This window comes from Scyliorhinus torazame, chromosome 2 (assembly GCF_047496885.1).
Source record: "Scyliorhinus torazame isolate Kashiwa2021f chromosome 2, sScyTor2.1, whole genome shotgun sequence".
NCBI lineage: Eukaryota > Metazoa > Chordata > Chondrichthyes > Carcharhiniformes > Scyliorhinidae > Scyliorhinus > Scyliorhinus torazame.
In genome coordinates, this window is record NC_092708.1 from 234,299,590 (window position 1) to 234,325,707 (window position 26,118).

At 43.3% G+C, this 26,118-nt stretch overlaps 1 protein-coding gene across 1 annotated transcript; it reads left to right on the forward strand.

Annotated features, from left to right (window-relative positions):
- The first annotated feature begins 1,272 nt into the window (after positions 1-1,272).
- On the forward strand, positions 1,273-20,444 carry thbs1b (thrombospondin 1b). The gene is made up of 22 exons (XM_072485021.1): positions 1,273-1,510; positions 1,625-1,719; positions 1,868-2,421; positions 2,797-2,872; positions 3,389-3,582; positions 3,674-3,802; positions 4,576-4,669; positions 5,617-5,793; positions 6,588-6,764; positions 6,903-7,076; positions 7,206-7,333; positions 7,419-7,571; positions 8,506-8,724; positions 9,229-9,336; positions 9,853-10,012; positions 10,895-11,013; positions 12,922-13,156; positions 13,312-13,539; positions 16,159-16,430; positions 17,686-17,783; positions 17,952-18,091; positions 18,381-20,444. The coding sequence occupies exons 2-22, from the start codon at positions 1,647-1,649 to the stop codon at positions 18,386-18,388; spliced, it is 3,516 nt and encodes a 1,171-aa protein (XP_072341122.1). The 5' UTR covers positions 1,273-1,510; positions 1,625-1,646; the 3' UTR covers positions 18,389-20,444.
- The last annotated feature ends 5,674 nt before the right edge of the window (positions 20,445-26,118 follow it).

Below are 26,118 nucleotides of genomic sequence, written 5' to 3' on the forward strand. Positions count from 1 at the left end.
AACTGTGTTTGGATGTGGTAAATATTGTATGGTGCTTGCTAATCCTTCTTCGAACGGAGTGAAGACTGCATACCGGTGCTGAGATAGAATGGAAAGCGGTCAGAGGAAGAATCTGCGCTGGCAAAAACATGTGTCTGCGGGGCAGACTTGGAGGGGGGGGGGGGCGGAGAATGACGCCCCATGTGTCTGCGGGGGGGAGGGATGGGGCAGAGACAGAGAGTGAAATATTCCCGCCGTTCCAGGAAATCCTGATGAGGCAGATCTCCTCCGGCTCCCCCTCGAGTACAGCCGAGGGAAAAAATTCACCGACGTCAAAAAAAAACTATTTCAGGGAGAATGTTCTCCAGTGACGCGAAAGACGTGTGGAAAAAAACCCAAATAAGCAGAATAACAAAGACAGAAATGTTGAGAGGTTTGATTGTGTCTAGGTAGATACCAGCGAGTTGCTTTAGAATCATACAAGGTACACGCTTGTTGAAGTAAAGTATTTCCAGCCTTAAAACAAAGTTGCAGTCGTTATAAAGTCGTTCTGTGCTCCCAAGTGAAGGAAAGACATTATTGCACGGAAATAGGGGAAAGTTACATATTTTTCTCTGTTTGCACGACTGAGATATATCAAGCAGCACATGTACTCAAAAGGCAAGTACTGGTGGTCTGAGGGATGATCAAGTGCAGTTTGGACTATGGGGTGTGAGACACTCTCACTGTCTGGAAGGTGAGACACTTTCTGAGCCGAAAACCCCACTCAAAGACACTCGAAATGAAACGCCACACTCCCCCCTGGTGGGCAGTCTGATAATAACAGCCCACAAACCTCTGCACCTATTCTCTCCACTTGCTTGCAAACTGGAATCCTTGGAAGTATTAAAACACATCTTTCATTTGCTTGAGATACACAATGTGTTTTTAAAAAAATTCTCAACCCACACCATCACACTCCTGTTCTAGAAAAATTAAAAGCTATTTTAACACGTGTTTCTAACGTTTTGCTAAATGAAGTGTGTGTGTTGAACAGGGCTGCCTGGGTCAGGCCAGGGGGAGGTGCTGACTCTGGCTAGTACCTCTCGGTGATATTATTTGAGTATTTTGGCCTGGCTCCAGCGGAATCCGCCTAATTGCTTTCCTGGTTGCGGTCCGGCTGCTTTGGAACTGTATCCCGCTTGTTGTGAGGTAACTGGATAAACACAAGCTCGCTTCCTCCCAGGCAGCCAGCGATTGGCAGAGGCTGGAGGAGAGGAATGTGAGAGGGTATTTAAAGGAAGGGCACACTGCAGCTCCACAGTAGCATCGGTCTCGGGCACCCATAGATAGCTGGGAGGTGGGAAGAGAGCTGGGAGGTGGAAAGTTAAGAGAGAGGGAAAACAAGTAACGTCTCGAGCTTGTTGCAGAAGTCAAGCTACCAGATCTGCAGACAGTCTCGCTGCAATTCGGATTTGGGAACTTCCTTTCACCTCACGCGGAGCTATTACTGCTGCATGTTCATTCCAAGATTGAAAAGGCTCCTGTACCGGTCAGTGAAAGTGTACTTATCTCTCGCGACTGCAATTTCAATGATTGTATTGCTGGAAAGTGTATGCAGCTAAAACCAAAAGGGGTTTCTCCTCTCACCTTTCTTTTATGTTAGGTTGTAAGTTCCTCTTCTCAAAATGAAGCCACTGCAAGGAGGTTTTCCGCTTCTTCTTCTGATGATTGTTGTCTGCTCGCCCAAGAGGATTCAAGGTGAGTTTGCGTCCCTTTAGTTTGTTGTGCAGTGCATGTGGGTTAGGGGCAGCAGGACTGGGCTCTCCTGCTATTGATTTCCCAGCACCTTTTTAACCCTGTCCTCCTCCTCTGCCTCCCGCTTCCCCTTCTCCCCTCCCTCTGACAGACGCCGGAGTGGACGACGGGGTCTTTGACTTGTTCGATATCACTGGGCTGTCTCGCAAACATGTTGGAGTGCACATGGTGAGAGGTCCCGAGCCCAGCAGCCCAGCCTATAGGATCCTCAACCCCGACATCATTGAGCCGGCTTCAGACAACAGCTTCAGTGAGCTGATCGACCACATCCAGCAGGAGAAGGGCTTCATCTTCCTCGCCACCCTGCGCCAGGTGAAGAAGAGCCGGGGCACCTTGGTGGCCATCGACACGCTGGGGGGCTCTCGCATCTTCGAGATCTTGTCGAACGGGAAGGCGAACACGCTGGACCTGACCATCACCATCGCGGGCAAGCAGAGCATGGTCTCCATCACCGATGCCCACCTGGCCAATGCCCGCTGGAAGAACCTCACCCTCTTCGTGCAGGAGGACGTGGCCACTCTGTACGTGGGCTGTGAGAAGGTCAACAGGGTGGAGCTGGAGGAGGCTATTCACAAGGTGCTGAGGCATGGAGACTACAGGCTGAGGCTGGCCAAAGGAGGAATGGGTCTCAGGAACAACTTCCAGGTGAGTGTGTGTGTGAGAGAGAGGGGAACAGATAGCAGGGATTCACACAACATAATCAGATAGAAGAGGGAGGAGCAGGCAGACTGGGACAGGGAGAGAGAGAGACTGCATCTCAATGGATGGTTTGCATTGTAAAAGTAAAGAGAAATCTGCACCAAATAGTTCAAAATGTTTCCCTGAATCCTTATTTTTAAGGAGCAGAGAGAAAACTTCATATAACATGAAGGTGACGAGAGTTCTCATGTTCAGATGTTAAAATGTTGAACTTCACGTTGCCGTGTCGCTGAACAAGTTGGGGGAAACACACCCTGGTTATTTGTGGCTAACTTTCCAGTAGCTCCAACTTTGCCTGTATTTTTTTCCTGTCTGGCACAGGGAGTCCTGCAGAATGTGCGTTTTGTGTTTGGGACCAATATGGAGACGATCCTGACGAATAAGGGCTGCTCCAGTTGTAAGTATTTATTTAACATGGGTCTGTCCCGGGCTGCCGGCATTCCGGGAACACTGGGAGGCAGTGGCACTGTTGTCCCTCCGCGCTTTAGCATTCTGTCAATGTCATGTATTAAAACGTTGTAGCAGCAAGTCAAGTCAGCCTCATCGAAGGTTAGCCCAACCTTTCAGCTCACAGCGACTGTGGGGGATACCCGCTCAGAGCCTCCGCCACCCCCAGAATAGTCACACTATTGCCTTATATTTGGTAAACTGGGCTTTGGGATTGTAACATAATTAGTCCAGCAGCAGCCATTGTCTGAATGCGTGACTGAGGCACAGGATTATTTTAGTTGTTCCTGTATTTTGTGAGTGGGAAGGTACTGAGTCAGTCTGTGTAGAGGTTAAACAAATTAACCCCGTGTACTGTTAGAAATATAACTCCCATCCAATTTACCTACCCACTGGTCTTGCTGAAACTTTGGAGAATGGCTTGCACTGTATGGTGGCTTGATAAAGCTGCTCCTTTTTTTTGTAGCTTCTCGAGGGATTCTCTCTTTACCTATTGCCGGCTCCGCAAGTCCAGCCATCAGGACCTATTTTGATAGTCACAAAATCAAAGACCTTCAGAAGGTCTGTGGCATCTCCTGCGAGGAACTGTCCAACATGTTCACCGAACTCCAGGCCCTCAGAACCATGGTCACTCAACTGGTTGACAATGTCCAAAAAGTGGTAAGGGATTGAAAGGAATTGTGTCTTCTGTAAGTTACTTTCTCCAATATGTATGGGTCGTCAGTAACTGTCCTTGCCTCCCATCCACTAGACGGCAGAAAATGAATTAATTGCCCAAACGATTGGAATCAAACCAACAGGCAGCTGTATTCACAACGGCATGACCTACAAAGACAGAGACCAATGGAAAGTGGACAACTGCACCGACTGCACATGTCAGGTAAAAGCGTGCAACATTTGATCCAAGAGTTTAGCTTGCTTTTTCAAACACAACTTTAGCAAAGATTTCATTATAATATGTGTAGCGATCATTCAGCAGGTTTTGGTTACATTGGATTCAATCACTGCACCTCCAGCAGTGGCTAGGCCCATTGCCAATGCTGCAGCAACAGTTCAAAAAATATCAATAGCTTTGGGTATGGGGACTACTTGTACGCAGCCAGCAGATTGTTGTTAGTTTTTGAGCAGCATTTGTATGAAAACACTGTCTGGAGCAAGGTTCTCAAGAGGAAAAGGTCTGTGCCAAATACGAGCTGGACTAAAGTTTGGAACTACACTGAAACCTTTTTTCCAAAAAGGAATGTGAAAGCCACAATCTTTGTAACTCTTATCTGGGAGTAAATTTGTGGATAATTGAAAGGTTCCTGTGTGTTGCCCAATAATGATGTAAATCAGCCAAGTATGTGGGATGGACCAAATAATATTTCATCCCGCGCATGCTTTCTGAGCAAGCTATTGTTAAAAGCTACATTTCCTGACTCCCAACTGTTACAATAATGCACAACATTATTCAGCCTCCATCACTCCCTAGCTGGTGGTCGAAGTCAACAAGCAAACACAGAGTTGGAAAGATAAAATGTGATTTTAACCAGCTGCTGTTACTTTGCTTTTGCAAGGATGCTTTGCCAATGGCATAGTTGCCAGACATTTGCTCAAAAAAACATTCTGTCTCTAAGGTTGCTCGCTCACTTTTTTTTCCCTTCCCCTTTTCAGTCATCTGTCACCTTTTGCCAAAGGATTTCCTGCCCTACTGTGTCATGTGCTGACGCTGTAGTCCCAGATGGGGAATGCTGTGCCCGATGTCCATGTAAGTCCTGGTGAAACTGATCTAAATTCTAAGAAGCATATAACTGAAGCACTGATGTGTTTAAGTATAAGAGGGATGGAGTGGTGTGGGATGGCCATACAAAAAAATAGGAACTTGAGCCTGCCCTGCCATTTAATAAGATCATGGCTGATTTAACACTCACTAAGTCTACTTTCCTGCCTTCCTTCCATAACCCTCAGTTCCCCAATTGGGGAAGAGAGGGGAGTGTTGCAGGCAGAGTTACTGGCACCAGCAAACTATTGAGTGAGTAATGTTGGCACAGGCCAGCCATGTTGCCAGCCAATACATCCTATGAATAGGTTGGTTCTTTGTCGGTGAGGGGAGCAGTTTAAAAAAGACGAAAAGTTTTATAAACTGTCAGACTGGGCAGAAAATAACTAGTGTTGAAATTCCCATTAAATGAAAGTACCTTTTGTTTTCTGATCGTGGAATTTATTGGATTCAGTTGGGGACAATTCATGAAATGTTGCCCAATAAATATTTGGACAGTCGTATCCGTAGGAAACACCATAAGAAATTGGGCAGCAGAGGTTTGAAGGCTAGAAAGCAAAATAACTAGAGTTTTGGAATACTGTACGCATTATGCATAATGATATTAAGTCTGAATGATGCCTGACGTACCCAAACCAAGGTGATAAGAGATTGTCTGTCGCTTGATGTTTTGGTATGGATTAAACACTCATCGTCACAAACTAAGCACAATGAGGGTTGAGAGTTAGAGAGCTAGCAGGTTTCACCTAAGTACAGTATGTAGGTGTTCACAGTTGCTAGGAGCAAGTGCATTTGACACAAAAGGAAACATGTACAGACAGTAGAATATGGTTGGTTTGCATTTTATATATTATCCCAGGGCACTCTATAGCACAAGGTGCAATAAACCTCTTTCATTCTGAGACTGCTGTTGACGTGTGCTTAATTTTCCACAGCAATTCCAAATGAATCCGAGGCTGGTTGGTCTCCGTGGTCTGAATGGACACATTGTTCAGTTACCTGTGGAATTGGAACCCAGCAGCGAGGTCGCTCCTGTGATCGGATTAATAGTGACTGTCATGGAACCTCTGTTCAGACTCGCAGCTGCCACTTAGAAGAATGTGACAAGAGATGTGAGTTTCGTTCCCCACCACTGCCCTCCCTGGCACCATGCCATCCCCACGCACCCCAACGCCAGTTACTACTTTGCTTGTATGCACCAAGGCAATAAAATAGTGGTGTTTAATTTTAAAAATCAGCTCACCTGTCCGCGTGGGTACACTGTTATATTTCTTGCATTTTGCACAAAAGCAACATCCCGGACTAACCAAGCTAAGCCAGTTCAGAGAAACTACTGCTTCACAAAGTCAAGTCTCCACCATATAAAATGTCAACTGATAGTTTACAGTTAAAGAGAGCTGGAATGAAAATGATCAAAACCAATAACTGTGGGGGTCTTGTGGCGCAATTGGTAGAGTCCCTGCCTCTGAACCAGAAGCTCCAGATTCAAGTCCCACCCCAGATCTTGATGGCCAAGGAAGGTGCGCTCATATTGCGGCCAACCTGCAAATCCTTCCAAACACGCCAATGACAGGTGGTAAGAGTGGGAGAGACTCCTGGTCAGTCATGCTTGATGGGGAGTGGTGCCCCTCAAACTATAAGCCTCGAGCGACTTGTTCCAGGAATAACCAGCTATGGATACAGACAAATGTCTGCCTTAGTGTACCACTAAGTGCAACATAAAATGGATAGTTTAAGTATTGCTATAATTGACACACATCTAAGTTTCCTTAACGTGCACCTATGTAAAATGTTGGTTTAATTCTTGCTTTGTCCTCTCACCATTGAACTACGTAAAAGAGAGTAGCCTACGTGTCCTACAATGTTCAGCAAAACAGTGATTGTTAATATTTTCCTCTTGTCCCAGTCAAACAAGATGGTGGTTGGAGTTATTGGTCCCCTTGGTCTTCCTGCTCAGTGAGCTGTGGAGCTGGTGTGATCACTCGGATTCGCCTGTGTAACTCCCCAATGCCACAAATGGGTGGAAAAGAGTGTGTGGGACAGAAGAGGGAAACTGAAAAATGTGAACAGGTCCCATGCCCAAGTGAGTATTTGTTTTGGCTAAAGAATTTTGGACCACATAGTTCATATATGAAATCATATTCCAAGCAGTTTCTGAAAACCAAATTGTAGAATATATGCCTCATGCAAGATCCTCAAAGCATTTCATTCCATGTTTCAGTTGATGGAAATTGGGGTGTCTGGTCACCGTGGGACTCTTGTTCCATTACCTGTGGGGGAGGAATACAGAAACGTACACGTCTTTGCGACAGTCCAACACCTAAATATGAAGGCAAAAACTGTGTGGGTGAATCGAGGGAGACTCAGCTATGCAGCAAACTGGAGTGCCCAATTGGTAAGTCTATATATTTTCATAGTGTCTACACTTTAGCAACAAAGGAGTTTTGATTCTTGTTGCCATTATGTCTGCTGATGGTGTATACCTTACAGTCAATGGCTCACATGTAAATGATCTGAATTTCAGATGGATGTCTATCAAATCCATGCTTTGCTCAAAGCAAATGTACCAGCTTCTCGGATGGCTCATGGAAGTGTGGTCCCTGCCCCCGTGGTTACAGTGGAGATGGTATTCACTGCGAGGATATTAATGAGGTACTGTCCTGTGGAATTAACTTTATGTTTTGGGTTCATTGTAGATTCTAGTCCGATATATCAATTATTTTTAAATCTCTTACAGTGCACAGAAGTGCCTGACGCCTGCTTTAAAGTCAATGGAGAGCAGAGGTGTGAAAACTCAGAGCCAGGTTACCACTGTCTATCCTGCCCACCACGATACACCGGTACTCAACCATTTGGTAGGGGCATTGCGGAGGCTACGAAGAACAAACAGGTGAGATTAAATCATTAACTGGTCCATGCTTCGGATATCAACTGTGGCTCAGTTGGCAGCACACTTGCCTATGAATCAAAAGGGTCTGTGTTCAAATCCCACCTCTGCTTGAGCACACAAATCAAGGCTGATGCTCCAGTACAGTACTGAGGGAGTTTGGAACATGTGCTACCTTTCAGATGAGATGTTAAACCAAGACCCCATCTGTCTGCTTGGGTGTAGGTAAAGGATCTCATAGAGTAATTTAAGGGGGGATAGTAATGCCACAGCTAAGGATGTAAGAACATGGCTTCAAAACCCATGGCAGCTGGTGGAGTTAAAACTCTGGAATTGAAAAAGCAATTGTGCCCATAAAACTATCATCGACTGCCATTAAAAACCCATGTGGTTCACTAATGTCCTTTAGTGAAGAAAATCTGCCATCCTTACCTGGTCTGGCCTAAATGTGACTCCAAACCCACAGAAATGTGGTTGACTGCCCACTGAAATGACCCAGCTAGCCACTTAATTCAAGTGCAATTAGGAATGGGCAAAACTGGCCGATTTAGCTCAGTGGGCTAGACAGCTAGTTTGTAATGCAGAACAAGGCCAGCAGCACGGGTTCAATTCCCGTACTGACTTACCCGAACGGGCGCCGGAATGTGGCGACTGGGGGCTTTTCACAGTAACTTCATACTTGTGACAATAAAAGATTATTATTATTATTATGCTGGCCTTGCCAGCATCGGCCACATACTAAGAGAGAATAAGTTTTTTTTAAACTCTCTCGTTGCATACAGTATAAAATAAATTGCAATTAACAAGTGACCCAATTTTTTGTGTCAGCTAACATTGCACTGAAATATAAATCAATCTGCAAGGCAAGACACTGCCTTAAAATATTGTTAAGCTGTGAAATTCAGATAATCAAATGAATATGTTTTGTTTGTTTTAGGTCTGTGAGCCACGTAACCCCTGCAAAGAGGGGACGCACAACTGCAACAAGCATGCCAAATGTATTTACCTTGGTATCTTTAGTGACCAGATGTTCCGTTGTGAGTGCAGGCCTGGCTTTGCTGGCAATGGCATCATCTGTGGAGAAGATACTGACTTGGATGGTTGGCCAAATGAAGATCTCACCTGTGTAGTCAATGCTACTTACCACTGTAAAAAGGTAAGCTGTCATTGCTTGGAGCTGCCTGACTTTTGTTTTAACCATCTCAGACTCATTACCGAGTAAGCATAGTCTTGGGTTAATTATGGTGCCTTAGTTGAAATATGTGGTAGGCTGCTGTCTTCTAATACACGGCTTTTACAATAAAGGCAACATTTTTTATACCCTTGGGACAAATAGCATTGATGTACTAAATGTGCACTACAAACAGAAAGATGAGTACTAAAATATCACATGTGGAATTAACTTGTCAATTTTTGGTGTGATAAATCTATATTATGCCAGGGAAAAGACAGGGTGTGGATTGAAAATACATTTCTGTCAGCCTGTAGTTATCATTTGTTACAAAAGACTTCTGCTTGGATGTGCAAACCGAACATTTTTCGTTAGACAGCTGGCTTTTAAAGTGGAATCAAAGAAAGTTCTTTCCGTGGTATTAAATTGACATGTCTTTGAACAGCGATATAATGCACATCTACAAAACAATCCCTTTTCCATTTACAGGACAATTGCCCAACCCTCCCCAACTCTGGGCAAGAAGATCACGATAAGGATGGAGTTGGCGATGCCTGCGATAACGATGATGATAATGATGGCATTCCAGATGAGAGAGTAAGTTATGAGAGGAAGATATTCTACTCTGTGCAATTCTGGAAGTGTAGACAATACTAACAAAAAACACATTCCGACCTATGACATTAATTCAGAGAAAAAACATCTCTCCTGCAGAATGAAGGCGAGACTCACAGAAAGCTATGCAACCTATACACATAGCACGCAGCTGGCAAAACTGTCTGGGCCTTGTCTCGGGTACCTGAGAAACCTACTCTCAGTGCAATACCATTCAAAGGAAGCTTTCTTCTGACTTTACCCTTTGTGTTTTCATACTCACATGCATATCAAAAGATTCTGTGAGACACGAAAGAGCTTCAGCAAGCAAACACTAACCTTTGAGATTCTGTTCCAGCTATTTGACACCTGGGTGTCCATAGTCATGCCTCTAAGTTTCAGTTGAATAATAAAGGACTTTGAAACAACCACTTTATAAATTCATGTGAACATTATCCTTCCTTTTCTTTTATTTGAAACTTTTATTTCCGTCTAATTGTCTGACAACTTATTCTTCAGGACAACTGCGCATTCTTATTCAATCCTCGCCAGTATGATTATGACCGGGATGATGTTGGAGATCGCTGCGACAACTGCCCTTACGACAATAACCCTGACCAGGCAGACACTGATGCGAATGGAGAGGGAGATGCTTGTGCCATAGATATTGATGGAGATGGTAAGAATGCTCTATTTGTAAATTAAAGCTTGTAAATGATTATATTTTGACATTAGTAGTAAAGGCTTTGAAACATAACTGGGAGAGAGGCTATTTGACCTATTATGGTTATGCTGGCTTCTTTGAAAGAGTTACCTAATTAGTCCTCTGTACCTACTCTTAACCCACAGCCTCACCAAGATTTCCTCTTAAAATATTTATCTAATTCCGTTTCGAAAGTCACAAATGAATCTGCTAGCATGGCCCTTTCAGACAGCGTGTCCCATTTCACAATACGATGTGCAAAAAAACACATCCGTATTTTGCAAATTATTTTAAATTTGAACCCTGTAGCATTCGGAATAAGGTAGACAAACTGATGGCACAAATTGAGGGAAATGGATATGATCTCATAGCCATTACGGAAACATGGGGGTGAATTTTCCACCGGTAGGATTCTCTGTTCTCCCAGCAGTGCAGCCCTGCCTGCAGGTTTCCTGGCAGCGTGGGGTAGCTACAATGGGAAATCCCATTTTCCAACACAGGAACGGAGAATCCTACTGCCAGCGACGGTGCACCACCAAGGAACACGCGGCTGGTGAGGAGTAGAATTCACCCCATGGTTGCAAGGAGATCAAAACTGGAAATTTAATACTCAGGGATATTTGACCTTTCGGAAGGTCAGGAGGGAAGGTGAATGTGATGATGTACCACTGCACATTCTTCCTTTCCAAACAAAAGTCTAATTCCCTTCTGAATGCTTCAATTGAACCTGCCTCCACCACACCCTCAAGCGTGGAAGTACCTGGAAAATTGTTGTTCGTTTTAGTATAATAATGGAGGTCAACTCTAAAGTTTCACATTTTTCTGAACAATATTGCTACTAATGGTTTTGATTTCCAGGTATTCTGAATGAGAAGGACAACTGCCCTTATGTTTACAATGTTGACCAGAGGGACACCGATTTAGATGGAGTTGGTGATCAGTGTGATAACTGCCCACTAGAACACAATCCAGAACAAGTAAGTCTTTCTCAGTTTTAAACTAATACTCACCAACAAGAATGTTACTGTAAGATTGGATTAAGAGTATTTATTTTAAACAAACGTATCTTTCAAGTGCTTCCTTTTACTTGGATATCTGAGGTAGCCTAGACATTAATTAAATAATGAATATTTGAAAGCTGTAGTGATTATGGTTAATGAGTTCTGCCTGCAATCAGCAATGGTATCTATGGAATCTGAAGTAAAATTCAAGGCAGCTATGGAAATCAACATGCATTGCTAATGAAGATGTAATTGTTAAATTCCAACCATTTAGCCTGTTTACTTTTGTCGAGATGATTGTAGCTCTCCCTGGTGCTGGGTTAACTTCTATTCTCTCTGTCAGTTAATAATGGACAGGCACGGCAATAAGGCTTTTGATGAGATTAAATTCCACCCTGAGAATACAAGATTAAGTTGTAGCGTGACGTCAGCCTCTATCTGGAGAGTTTTGGATTGCGTCCATGTAATCACCACAAATTTGGGCTTTAAATTGTTTTGCTTTTACATGCCAATCAGTGGCATCTTCCACTAGGTCCCAGGGAAACCAGTACTTCAACACTTTTGTGTTGCAGTGTTCAAGATTTTTGTCCAACAGCACATCTGTTTAGCTGTTTATCACAGGGCTGTTTAGCACAGGGCTAAATCGCTGGCTTTGAAAGCAGACCAAGGCAGGCCAGCAGCACGGTTCAATTCCCGTAACAGCCTCCCCGAACAGGCGCCGGAATGTGGCGACTAGGGGCTTTTCACAGTAACTTCATTTGAAGCCTACTTGTGACAATAAACGATTTTCATTTCATTCATTTCATTTCACACCTGATGCTTTTAATAGAATGCTGGTTGTTATGAGGTGGCATAGGGGAGATTTAAAAGCAATATTGTTTCTTTAATGACAGTTTAGGTTATTCTGTTGAGGATAGGAACAAAAATCCATTGTCCTACAAACAAAATCCTTTTTTTAGGAAGATTGCAGATAAATCATGTTTTATTTTGCTCGAAGACAGGTCCGTCTCACCTTGCCATGCCCCATACTGGTGACACCAATGTGTTCCACACTTGCCGTTCAGCCAACCAGCTCCTCCAAGGAGTTGATGTGCTGTGAAATCTGTACTTTTACATGCCAGTTATAGTCTGGAGCTGTGAATAGTGAGGGTAGAGGCTCCAATTTCTTTCCACCATATGACTAACCAGGAATCTCTCCTGCTCTTACCGCCTGCCATTGGTGTGTGTTGGAAGGATTTGAAAGTTACCTGTTTGGCTGTATCAGGAACACACCTTCCTGGGCCATCAATTTCTGGCATGTGACTTGAATCCAGAGCATCTGTCTGAGTGGGGACGCTACTCACTGCACCACAAGACCGCCATCAGACAGATGTTTTCTGTTGAAGTGTGCATTATTCTGGCCCATTATAATAATCCAAGATTTATTACTTCACTCCATTTGAGTGAACAGAAAGAAGCAATGGTCCACACACCACACAGCAATCAAAATTGTTATAAAATACAATCTGTAAAATAAGGAGCAGAAACGGTTGGCATTTCAACTTTTGCAGCATGAATATGTTGCCAGGAACATGAGCAATACAAAAGGCAGAATCTAATGAGCTTCAGTCCATGTAATTGTAAGAGCATAGTAAAACCAATTTACATAGTCAGGTGTCAACCTTACATGTATCCAGCTGTACAGGTGTTGCATCAAGATCAGAGTAGCACAACACTGTACCGGTACAATACATGTACAGTTCCAAGGACATATGGATGCATTTTGGGCTTGTAAAAATTAATTTGAAACCTCCTTGTCTTGGGTTATTTCTATATTTGATTATTCAGAACATTGCTACAAAATATAGACTGTCAAATACGGATTAATATGTTATCTAATTTCAGACTGATTCAGACTCTGACCTTGTGGGAGATAAATGTGATAATAACCAGGATATTGATGAAGATGGTCACCAGAACAATCTGGATAACTGCCCCTACATCCCCAATTCCAACCAAGCAGATCACGACAAGGATGGAAAGGGTGATGTCTGTGATCACGATGATGATAATGATGGTATTCCTGATGAGAAGGACAATTGCAGGTTGAAAGCCAATCCCGACCAAACCGATTCTGATGGTAAGAGAATAATAATTCTATGTTAGTAATATTATTGTTATCATTTTTATTAAAAACTGGAATCAATTGACAATGGAGGCTAATGAAAAAAGTATTCAGTTACTTTTTGAGGATACTTTACTTTGACTGAAGAATATCACTTCTCTTTTCATCAGGTGATGGACGAGGAGATGCTTGTAAGGATGATTTTGATGGGGACAATATCCTGGATATCTATGATGTTTGTCCTGAAAACTTTGAAATCACCGAGACCGACTTCCGCAAATTCCAAATGGTACCATTGGATCCTAAAGGAACATCCCAAATTGACCCCAACTGGGTGGTCAGACATAAAGGCAAAGAGTTGGTACAGACTGTTAATTGTGACCCTGGCATTGCTGTAGGTGAGTGGGCATATACCATACACACATATTTGAAAAGACAGTGATAAGTCACCCGGCTATGGCTGGAATATTCTGTTTGTGCAGGAATGGGTGCAAAGGTGGCAGAGCAATGACTCCATGCACTATATACCATCCTGAGGCCCAGGCCAAATTCAGCTTTGGGCTTCATTTAAAATACCACTGGCATTTGGCAGCTGGCAAGCGGACAGCCCCTGCTTGGCACTAGCAATTGGACAATGCAGAAATTTGGCCAGGTCTCTCCCAGAGTCAGTTGGAAGATTGCATCTGGGTGCAGGAGTTCTGGACAGATTTTGGGGAGGGGGAGTAGGAGATGGGAAAGACCCTCTTAGGCATGAACAGCGGGTTAAAGTCTTTATTTCTGGGCTCAGAATCCCACAAAGATGTAAAAATAAAATTTTCTTCAGTTTTCCTTTGAAGCCTTTCTATGGAGCCTGCGGATCAGACTCCACTGATCTTGTACCTGCATTTTGAAGCCAGTTTCGTACTACTGTAAGCCGTCACCATGCATATTTCAGGTGGCCAGGCTCTTCGCTATTTAGACACCTTCCTGAAATAGCATCAGGTTGAGCTTTGGGTGTCACAGGGCACCTGAGTTCCTTCCACTTCCCCATCCACCCCAATCACCCATTTCTCAAAATTTGTCTCAGTGAGTTGACTGTCTCTCCTATAAGAGCTGTTTTGTTAAGGACTGCAGTCAACCACTTTCCTTTGTTCACATGGGAATAAATTTCAAGAAAGGCTGTGATTTCATTGCCATCATTCTTAACTATTTACTTATAGCACCAGGCAAATTTTCAATCCATGTCTATTAAAATTTACAATTTATAGTGCTTAACATAAAAGCAAAATACTGCAGATGCTGGAGATCTGACATAAGAACAGAAAGTGCAAGTAAAACTCAGCACGGCTGGATGCAACTGTGGAGAGAGAAACAGAGAGCTGGATTCTCCGCTGTTGGGATTCTCCGTTACACTGGCAGCGCACCCACACCCAGGGATTTCCCAACGGCGTGGGGCTGCCCACAATGGGAAATCTCATTGGCTGGCTGGAGGGACAGAGAATCCCACCCAGAGTTAATGTTTCAAGTCCAATATGACTTCTTTGGAACTAAAGAAGTATTTAACAATCCCAGTGTAAAATTATACATTGCTGTTCATTACAGCACTTAGTATTTTATATTTTATGACAGAAGTTAGCCTATATTAAACAGAAGTGATGTGAAAAGTTAGTGTTATCCACATGTTCTATATAGACAATACAATTCAGTATTCACTTTCTTGATGTAGATGATTGACATTGTTAACGAATTAAAAAACAGTAAGATGGTGCTTTCTTTTAGTTGAGACATTACAAAGGTAACTTGTGAGTTGTGCACAGCTCTGTTGGTGTACCTATACCACATGGACTGCAGCAGTTCACGAAGGCAGCTCACCACTGCTTCCTCAAGGGCAATTAGAGATGGGAATAAATGTTGGCCCAGCTAACGTCATCAACATCCCGTGAATTAGAACATAGAACATAGAACAATACAGCGCAGTACAGGCCCTTCGGCCCACGATGTTGCACCGAAACAAAAGCCATCTAACCTACACTATGCCATTATCATCCATATGTTTATCTAATAAACTTTTAAATGCCCTCAATGTTGGCGAGTTCACTACTGTAGCAGGTAGGGCATTCCACGGCCTCACTACTCTTTGCGTAAAGAACCTACCTCTGACCTCTGTCCTATATCTATTACCCCTCAGTTTAAAGTTATGTCCCCTCGTGCCGGCCATTTCCATCCGCGGGAGAAGGCTCTCACTGTCCACCCTATCCAACCCACTGATCATTTTGTATGCCTCTATTAAGTCTCCTCTTAACCTTCTTCTCTCCAACGAAAACAACCTCAAGTCCATCAGCCTTTCCTCATAAGATTTTCCCTCCATACCAGGCAACATCCTGGTAAATCTCCTCTGCACCCGCTCCAAAGCCTCCACGTCCTTCCTATAATGCGGTGACCAGAACTGTACGCAATACTCCAAATGCGGCCGTACCAGAGTTCTGTACAGCTGCAACATGACCTCCCGACTCCGGAACTCAATCCCTCTACCAATAAAGGCCAACACTCCATAGGCCTTCTTCACAACCCTATCAACCTGGGTGGCAACTTTCAGGGATCAATGTACATGGACACCTAGATCCCTCTGCTCATCCACACTTTCAAGAACTTTACCATTAGCCAAATATTCCGCATTCCTGTTATTCCTTCCAAAGTGAATCACCTCACACTTCTCTACATTAAACTCCATTTGCCACCTCTCAGCCCAGCTCTGCAGCTTATCTATATCCCTCTGTAACCTGCTACATCCTTCCACACTATCGACAACACCACCGACTTTAGTATCGTCTGCAAATTTACTCATCCACCCTTCTGCGCCTTCCTCTAGGTCATTGATAAAAATGACAAAAATATATTAAAAACTGCTTGTTCCTGAATGAGCCTAACCATCTTATACATACAATATAAATGCGGTTCATACCATTCAAATTACTGTTGATTGCCAGTGAAAATTATTTATTAATAAAGGTCATTGTCTTATTTTCTTTTGTTAATAGGGTTCGATGAATTCAATTCCGTGGACTTCAGTGGTACTTTCTTCATAAATACTGAACGAGATGATGACTACGCTGGATTTGTATTTGGCTATCAGTCCAGCAGTCGCTTCTATGTGGTAATGTGGAAGCAGATCACACAGACTTACTGGCTTGATACACCAACCAAAGCACAGGGATATGCTGGACTGTCCATCAAAGTGGTGAACTCTACAACTGGCCCAGGAGAGCACTTGCGTAATGCACTCTGGCACACTGGGAACACAGCAGGACAAGTACGGAGAACTTTATGTGCACAGTATAAATCTCATACCGAAACAAGATGCATGTTTTGCGCCACACATTACAGACAACTGAAGTAGCATTTAGGTTAAATGTCATGGATACAGCTTATAGCAAGGCTGGCGTAAAAATCAGTAATCCTGCCAAGAGATTAAGTTTTGAAACTGAAGCAGGGCAGTGCGACACAATGAAAGGATAGAGATTAGTACAGTTATTCTGAAGTATCTATCAATACAGAATCAATTATTTTACCTGAGGAGGTAAGATACTTTGTTTGAACAGGCATAGGTCATTCAGTCATTGAGCCTGTTCGACCATTCAATTAGATCATGGAACAGCTAGACCACCAAAAAAATTACGGTACACTAATTTCGCTTTCTACTGTTATCATAGTTACATGTTATAGTTGTTGTGAAATTTTTGACAAAGAACAGCAACCAATTTCTATCAATTTGTCTACACCAGACCCAGTATTGCCATGAGGTAAATCCACGTGGTAGAAAACTTTACACCCATAGCTCCAAAGTCATCTTTTTCCTCCTAAGTAAGTAAGTAAAGTCGCCGTAGTCCCAGATGACCATAGGCTGCTTTCTCCTTTGAGGAGGAGAGCTGGCTGGTGGTGATTTAACCTGAGGATCAGCATGCCTCAGGCGAGGGCCAAGGTTGAGAAGGCAGAGCCTTCATGAATAACCTCAGCCGACACAGGGATTGAACCAGCGCTGCTGGCATTGCTCTGTATCACAAACAAGCTGTCTACCCAACTGAGCGAAGCCTCCTAAGTATGCTCCAATTAACAACCCTATAATGCTTGCTATTGATAAAGCAGGCACTGCATAGTGGCGCAGTGGGTTAGCATTGCTGCCTCACGGCGCCGAGGTCCCAGGTTCGATCCCGGCTCTGGGTCACTGTCTGTGTGGAGTTTGCACATTCTCCCCGTGTTTGCGTGAGTTTTGCCCCCACAACCCAAGATGTGCAGGGTAGGTGGCCATGCTAAATTGCCCCTTAATTGGAAAAAATGAATTGGGTACTCTAAATTTATTTTAATAAAGATAAAGAAGCACTAGATGACTTTTGAAAATCATTGAGAATTGCAGTTAGGGATGGTTTAACAGAGATTGCCACCTTTCTTTTTTCTTGAAGATTAACCTCTGCACAGTGTAATTACAAAACTACTGTTACGCTGCCGTCCTTTTGTATTTTGCCATACCAACATACCTATTAAGTGTTGAATTTATTATCTTCTGTTAGGTTCAAACTTTGTGGCACGATCCTCGCAACATTGGTTGGAAGGACAGGGCTGCTTACAGATGGCAGTTAACCCACAGACCCAAGACTGGATTCATCAGGTAATTAGCTCAAAGCATATACTTTGTTACTTTACCACATCACTGACTATACCTAATTAGAGAATAGTTTTGACTATTGAATCACAACAATAAATTGTAAACTGTGGAGAACTCTGCAGTTAATGTTTCTGACATTCTATAGCTAATTGTTTGTTATTCTTCCTACAGAGTTGTAATGTACGAGGGGAAAAAGATCATGGCAGACTCTGGGGCCATCTACGACAAGACTTATGCTGGTGGACGGTTGGGTCTCTTTGTCTTCTCTCAAGAAATGGTTTACTTCTCTGATCTCAAATATGAGTGTAGAGGTAAGGGCAGCATGTTTACCACGTGTAAAATGAATTCCAGCTCACTGCCAGATTTCATAAATAGTATTGATCCTTAATAGGTTCATTGCATGTGGTGTTCCTTGCTAATTCAGCATGGAGAAAAGATATTTCCTGTAAGGAAAAAATAGAATTAATAATAGCAAGATAACTTTCATAATCCACAAAAAAATGATGAGAGCTGAGTATACCTGAAAATATAACAATATTGTATCGGAGCCCGGTATTCCTGATTTAGGCTGTGACTAACATTGTTGTCATCTTTCCACAGATTCATAATGTCAGCATTCCTGGATGTGGAAATGTTTAAAAGCTGGTGTTGCACCTTTCCCTTTTCTTGGAACAAATCCTGGGACCATTGTTTTCTTCTTCCTTGTTTTTCCTTTCATTTGTGGAGTCAAAGCACCTGGCCTGCATCAGCTGATGAAACTCACTGGAATCAACGTAGAGCACAGCAACAAATCTGCAAAGGAATTGCTCCCCATATCACAACTGAACCCTCGTAACTTGTTTTTGCTTCTGACAAACGCAAATCGCCATCGCATTAAAAAAATACCTCTGTTACGTCTGGAAAGAGCTTTACTCAGCAGGTCGTTAGGCATTCCAGTTCTACAACATCTCATAGCTGGAGGTCCCATGGAAGGAGATTGTACACTGTTAATGAGACTATCTCTGCTGTGGACAGTTATTTAATAATTAAAAAAGAGGGCCATATATGGTGAAAAGATAAATGAGGTTTAAATGAACAGCATAAAAAGAATTTACAAAATGGTGGGGAGAAGAACTGTAATGTCTTTTTTGTTTGTTGAAATATGTTTGGAAGAAACCATGGAGGAACTGTTACATTTTTTTTTGTACTGGACCTTATTTGTTTTCTTCTACCAATAAATTAATAATGCTCTCATAGTGCATATGTCAGCAGCACTAGCTAGTTGATTCTGTGCAAAGTGAAAATCTAATTGTCCATCCCACTCCCCCAAATTCAAGCCAGCCCTCTAGATAAGTGATGACCATAGTAAGCCAGAGGGTGGAGAATGTACCTTCAGGTCCTGTTACCAAGAGGAAAAGTAGAAGATCAAGCATAGTCAGGGTTCCTACAGGACTGCCATCAGCTTTGCTTCCAAGTAAAACTAGTCTGATGGTAACAAGCAAGAGCAGTCTGAGAACACTCTTCAGAATCTAGGCTGGCCTCATGGAAAGGGCATTTGCTTTAAAAGCTATGGTTAAAAAAGCACAAGCAGACAGTTGATAGGGATTGTTCTTCTCTTCAACCAGTTGTTGCCAAAGTGGCAAATTGTTCTGCCTGTAGATTTTTTAAAAAATTGTTAATGTCGTCAATTATTTATTTTCTTATCCTGGATGAAATAAGATTGAAGGACACTTTAAAAAGAAAGAAAAAGGCGGCAGACTATCCATGAGAGTTTATCACGAGTCTTTGTGTGCGTTGTTAAGATTGTAAATACAATTATTATTTATTAACATTGTTCTGTATTGATGCTCGCTAGTTTAGGATATTTTTGTTTGTTTGAAAGTTGTGTCCTTGTTGTTTGAAAAGGGCAGCCAACGGTGAAGCTGAAAGTGGGGGACTCTGAGTCTGTAATCAGTGTGTTTCTTGTGGGCTTTAGGATGCAATTCTCTTCATTCTGCTTAACAACAGAGTAGCCCTTTTTAGAAGAGCCTAGAAGCTTTTTTCTTTCATCAACCACTTGTGCCCCGGTACACATGGCTTGATATCTTTTCCAAAAAGTGAAAAAGGTGAAACTTCTCTCTGTACAAATATTACCTCATTGTTGTATGATCGATAAGAACCTTTGGATCAAGCAGCAGAAAACCTTGCTCACGTGTCTAAAGTCTCTCGAAGCTACTGTAGTATAAAAAAAGGCTGTGTACATAGTCAAAAATTTATTTTTGCAGAAGAAAAATGTATTGCCCCAGTAAGGAAACAGCATTATAAACAACAGATTGTCTTGTGCTGTGGGGTGTTGGTTAATTATCCCCAAACTTCCTGTACGTCATTGCTCTTTTTTAAAAAATGTTTGTATAAATTATTGAGGTTTTTCAGTTGCAACTTGTAACATTTAAGCAGGTAAACAGATCTCATTATTTTGTAGATAAGCTATTTAAGTAATTTATCAGGAAATGTTAGTTGGCATTTCTGTCTGTATGAAACCTTTTGCACACTGAATTGAAGATGTCGCTTTTTTACATACTTTTTTTAATCATTAGCAGTTGCTTCTTTTGTACACCTTCTAACCATTTTACATTTAAAGCTGTTCAAGTCATACAGTGCTGTTTGTGGCAAACATGAAATGACAATAAAACATATAGAAACCTATTCCTAACGGGCCTGTTTCCATTGTTTCTGTACCGATCAACACACCATTCAAGACTGAAGGCATTTCATGAGTTTCTCCACCGGCCAAGGCCTTTGTGCAGCAAACTGGCACAAGTGAGGCCTCGCAGGGAACCTGGACTTCAGCTGTGGTGCACCCCAATCAATGACTCACATCATTAAAGATTGTTCCTTGACAAAACTCAGCAGAGGGCTCAGAGCTCCATTTATCCACTGCGGAAGCAATTGCCTGGCTTGGTTATTACTGCACACACTAAAATAAATTGAGTTAGCCACTTGCTGAACATATCCACAGCTTGACATCCAAGTTCCCATCACATCAGATGTCTCAATGCCTCCTAGTAAATTAATATATAATTTTTTCATCTGAGACGGAATTATTTACTTAATTGATAATTTGTAACGGGTATGAAAATGGAAATTTAATTCCTTTAGTTGAAACCCCTGCATATAGATTCTGATTGAAAACATTTCTAAAAACTGCATATTAAGTGACTTACCACACTTTTAGTGTTCCCCATAGTATTTCCCATCTCGAAGGGAAGGCTAGCTACCTAGATCACAGGCCTCGGCCTACACTACTTGAGCTGGCAACTAGGAAGTGCACAGGAGAGGAAGTATTAAACTCACTGAATCATTCTTCTGCCATCACAAAGTGCATCAGCCAGGCAATCCAGTTGTAATCTGACTTTGCCATCTTGGAATCACAAGCACGCCCAACATCTGGTGACAAAATGGTGAAAATTGCATTTCTTAAGAGGCAACACTAATCATACTCCTTGCAGGTTTATCCATAATTTATTTCCTTTCAACTACAACGTCTGCAATAATGCTTCAGTTTTTAGTTCTATCAATGGAAAGTGTTCTTTAAGATATATGACTTTAGATGCCTTAACATCCTTAGGGATGGGCAATAAATGTTGGTCGAGCCAACAATGCTCATACTCTGAAATAATTTTTAAAATATACCTGGCCCTCAACTCCTGACCATCAGCATTAGCATCAGAAATACCTTCAGACATCAACCCCACCCTGCTCATTCACCTTACAAATCAAATATATTTCCCCAAATATCAAATCAGTTCTTCAACTGAAAAACTGAATATTCTTCTGATCCTCTTCATTTGGATTTGCTGATGGTGAAGACTTCAATACTCACTTCAATAAGGCAATCAGTCAACCTTTTATTGTGAAACCATGTATACTTTCAGGTTGCGTCTTTGTTCCAGCTCTTTTATTTACATAATAGAAAGAACAATATCTGAATTCATCTGGCAAGCCAAGGGCACAAAGTGATTTATCATTTTCCAAGTCAAGATTTAGGCCGGAATTCTTAGGTCGTTGTGATTCACTTTTCCTGCTGGCAGCACACTTCCACCAGTGGGTTTCATGGCAGCGTGGGGTGGTTACAATGGGAAATCCCATTGTCAATCGGCGGGAAGATAGAATCCCACCGCCAGCAAATGGCATGTGGCTGAGAAACACGTGATTGGCGGTCCGGAAAATCCCGCTCCTAATCTCCAAGTGGCACAATTCACTTCTATTTATACAGTTACTGATGCTTCAAGTCATTACCTTTGGAGCCATGGCATCCTATTCAAAACTATGCCTGAATGTGTGCAATGCCCACAGCTGCAGCAGGGTCACTATCACTATCAGGTGCCTGGACGGTACCACATACCATCTCCTTATCTCCTTAGAGTTCACACTTGACTCTATCTTAATTACTTTGAAATGCTCCACAGATTCTTTCACCGTAACATATATCTGACACAGAACATCAAACTGAAAAGTTATCAATAAAACAAAGTTATTATGTGAACTACAAACATATGTTTACTTAAAACTGACTCATTCTCAGGTCCACATGGTGCTCTTTATTGTTCCTTATCATATCTCACATGATAATTTTTCTTTCATACCTCTAAGTCTCTCTCCCACTGCCTTATGTTGCATAGTTCAAATCCAGCCAAGAATGTCCCACTCAATCCATACGCCATGTAAGTAAATCACTGCCAAACTAGTGTCTAATTGAATAAGCAACAAATTGCAGTCCTATCAAAGGCAACATCAAACATGAGGTATCCGATTCCAAATATAAAGATATTCTAGCAAAACAACTACTTCAAGATACAACTACCTAGAAATATCATGCAGAAGTTCTCACACTAGGCATAATTTGAATACTATGCTAATCTCAAAACATATAAAATATTCCATTCTAGATCTGACCTGCTTCTCACATTGACCATTCCCTTGGGGATTATGAATGCAAAATCATCCACTATCTCGCTTATACTGAAACGGGATAAAAACCCGGAGGTATGTGGGTCCTATAGGCCGATCTCTTTGATTAATGCAGACGCTAAGTTACTGGCCAAGAACTTGGCGTCAAGGATTGAGGACTGTGTACCGGACGTGATTGCGGTGGACCAAACCGGGTTCGTAAAGGGCAGGCAACTGGTGGCCAATCTAAGGCTGCTCAATGTGATTATGATGCCCCGGAGAGCAGGGAGGCAGAGGTAGTGGTAGCAATGGATGCCGAAAAGGCTTTTGACTGGGTTGAGTGGGACTATTTACGGGAGGTGCTGGGATGTTTTGGGTTCGGGGTGGGATTCATTGACTGGGTTAGGCTGCTATATCAGGCCCCAGAGGCTAGTGTGAGGACAAACAGGATGACATCTGACTACTTCAGACTGCACCGCGCGACTAGACAGGGATGCCCCCTCTCCCCACTGCTGTTTGCGCTGGCTATAGAGCCGCTGGCAATTTCGCTGAGAGCTTCAAGGGACTGGAAAGGGCTGGTCCGGGGGGGAGTGGGACATAAAGTCTCGTTATACGCGGATGACCTACTGTATACGTGTCAGACCCAATGGCGAGGATGGACGGGATCATGGAAACCCTGAGGGAATTTGGTCGGTTCTCAGGATATAAATTGAACATGGCAAAGAGCGAGATGTGGGTAGTGCAGGCGACAGGTCAGGAGAGTAGGCGGAGGGGGCTGCCGTTCAGGCTGGTAGGGGAAAGCTTCAGATATTTAGGGATACAAGTAGCGCGAGACTGGGGTAAGTTGCATAAGCTAAACTTTTCTCGGTTGGTGGAGCAAGTGAGGGACGAGTTCCGGAGATGGGATGCGCTCCCACTGTCATTGGCAGGAAGAGTGCAGAAGGTGAAGCTGTCGATTCTCCTGAGATTCTTGTTCATATTTCAGTGACTGCCCATCTTCATCCCATGGTCCTTCTTTAAGAGGCTCGACAAAATTATCCTGGGATTTATTTGGGTGGGAAAGTCCCCACGGGTAAGGAAGGCGATGCTCGAGAGGAACCGAGGGGATGGGGGGCTGGCGTTGCCGAACTTTAGCAACTACTACTAGGCAGCTAACATAGCCATGGTAAGGAAATGGATGGTGGGTACGGGGTCGGTTTGGGAGCGGATGGAGGCTGCTTCGTGCAGGGGCACCAGTTTGGCAGCCTTGGTTACGGCGCCTCTGCCACTCCCGCCGGCACGGTACTCCACCAGCTCTATAGTGGTGGCGGCTCTATGGATCTGGGGCCAGTGAAGGAAGCATATAGGGGAAGTTGGAGCATCAGTTTGGTCCCCAAACTGCGGTAACCACCGATTTGCCCCGGGGAACATGGACGGTGGGTTCCAATTATGGCGGAGGGCGGGGATTGCGAGGATGGGCGATCTGTTCCTGGAAGGGAGCTTCCCGAGCATGAGGGTGTTGGAGGAGAAGTTCTGGCTGGCGAGAGGGAATGATTTCAGGTACTTGCAGGTGCAGGATTTCCTATGCAGATTGGTACCATCCTTCCCACGCCTCCCACCAAGGGGGATCCAGGACAGGGTAGTTTCCAGAGGAGAGGTGGGAGAGGGGAGAGTCTCCGACATTTATAAAGAACTAATGGGAGCAGAGGAGGCACAGACAAAGAACTGAAGCTTAAGTGGGAGAAGGAGCTCGAGGGGGAGAAAGAGGACCTCCTATGGGCAGACGCTTTGAGTAGAGTAAACACGAGCATAACATGCGCCAGGCTCAGTCTGATCCAGTTCAAGGTCATACATCGGGCCCACATGACGGTGGCCCGGATGATCAAATTCTTTGGGCTGGAGGACAAATGTGCTAGATGTGCCGGAGGACCAGCGAACCATGTACACATGTTCTGGGCGTGTCCTAAACTAAGGGGGTACTGGCAGGGATTCGCGGACGTCATGTCCCGGGTATTGAAAACTGAGGTGGCAATGAGTCCTGAGGTGGCAATTTTTGGGGTTTCGGAGGACCCGGGAGTCCAGGAGAAGAGGCTGACGTTGTGGCCTTTGCTTCCCTGGTAGCCCGGCGACGAATACTGTTGGCATGGAGGGACTCAAAGTCCCCCAAATCTGAAGCATGGCTTTTGGACATGGTGAGTTTTCTCGGGCTGGAGAAAATTAAGGTCGCCTTGAGAGGATCGTTGTCAGGGTTCGCCGGAGGTGGCAGCCTTTCGTTGACTTCTTCGCGGAGAATTAATCATCAGTAGGGGAGGGGGGAGTTGGGGGTTGCTTAGTCGGGTTCTTGCGAGAGGGGAGCCGATGCTTGCATTATGTCTTATTGCTTTTTGTACACTACGGTATAATGTTCCTGTTATATATGCCAAAAATACCTCAATAAAATTGTTTATTAAAAAAAAAGAAATCAATGCAAATTCATTTGTGCAATGCGCAGATGAGGAAACAATGTCCCTCAGGCAGAGAGTCCAATTCCAATTCTCTTCCCACCACCTAGTGGTGCACCTAGAGCAGGCCTTTGGCTGTTTCCACAGCTAATAATTCCCAGAATAGGTCGCTGGTCTGTCGCTTATGTCATGAGGGGCCCCAATCCACATCTAGCGTGGCTGACCAGGAGTCTCCTGCACTCTTGTCGCCAATAATTGGCACGTTCGGAAGGATTTTGCAGGTTGACACACTCAATCAATTGACCACGTTATGAACGCACCTTCCTTGACCATCAGGTCCTGGGATGGGACTTGAATCCGGAGCTTCTGGCTCAGAGGCAAGAACGCTCAAGCAAGGGACTGGGCTGGAACTCACCATGAAAGATTTAACGCCTCGATAACAGTCTACATGGATAAGAATGGGCTTAATTGACTTTTTGCTTGAACGTTATTAAAAGCTACTTTGTTTATTGACTATAAAAAGTTTTAAAATTTATAGTCAGTTGTACATCTCCAACTACTTCCTACAAATACATGAAAGGTTGGAAGCAAATCAGTTATTTAATTTCAGAATTACCTGAAAACCAGCAATCTTGCATCCGGTGAAAGAATGAATAAAATAAGGTGACCAAATGGTTCAATCAGAAAAATCTAACCAAAAGGAAAGTTTAAACTCTTAAGGGTAAGGAAGAACTAAAGATTGCTTTCTTCAAGATTCTAATCCTGCCCTTGATCATTGTCAATGACTTTTGCCTTCAGTATTTACTATAGAGAAACATTTGGCCAACAGATTCTTGTAGGTGGTGAAGATCCACACAAACCTCCCCCTACACTTCTTCAAATAATGTCATCAACTGATTTTTCTATTCCTTTCTCCCTCATGGGCAGCACGGTAGCATAGTGGTTAGCACAATTGCTTCACAGCTCCAGGGTCCCAGGTTCGATTCCCGGCTTGGGTCACTGTCTGTGCG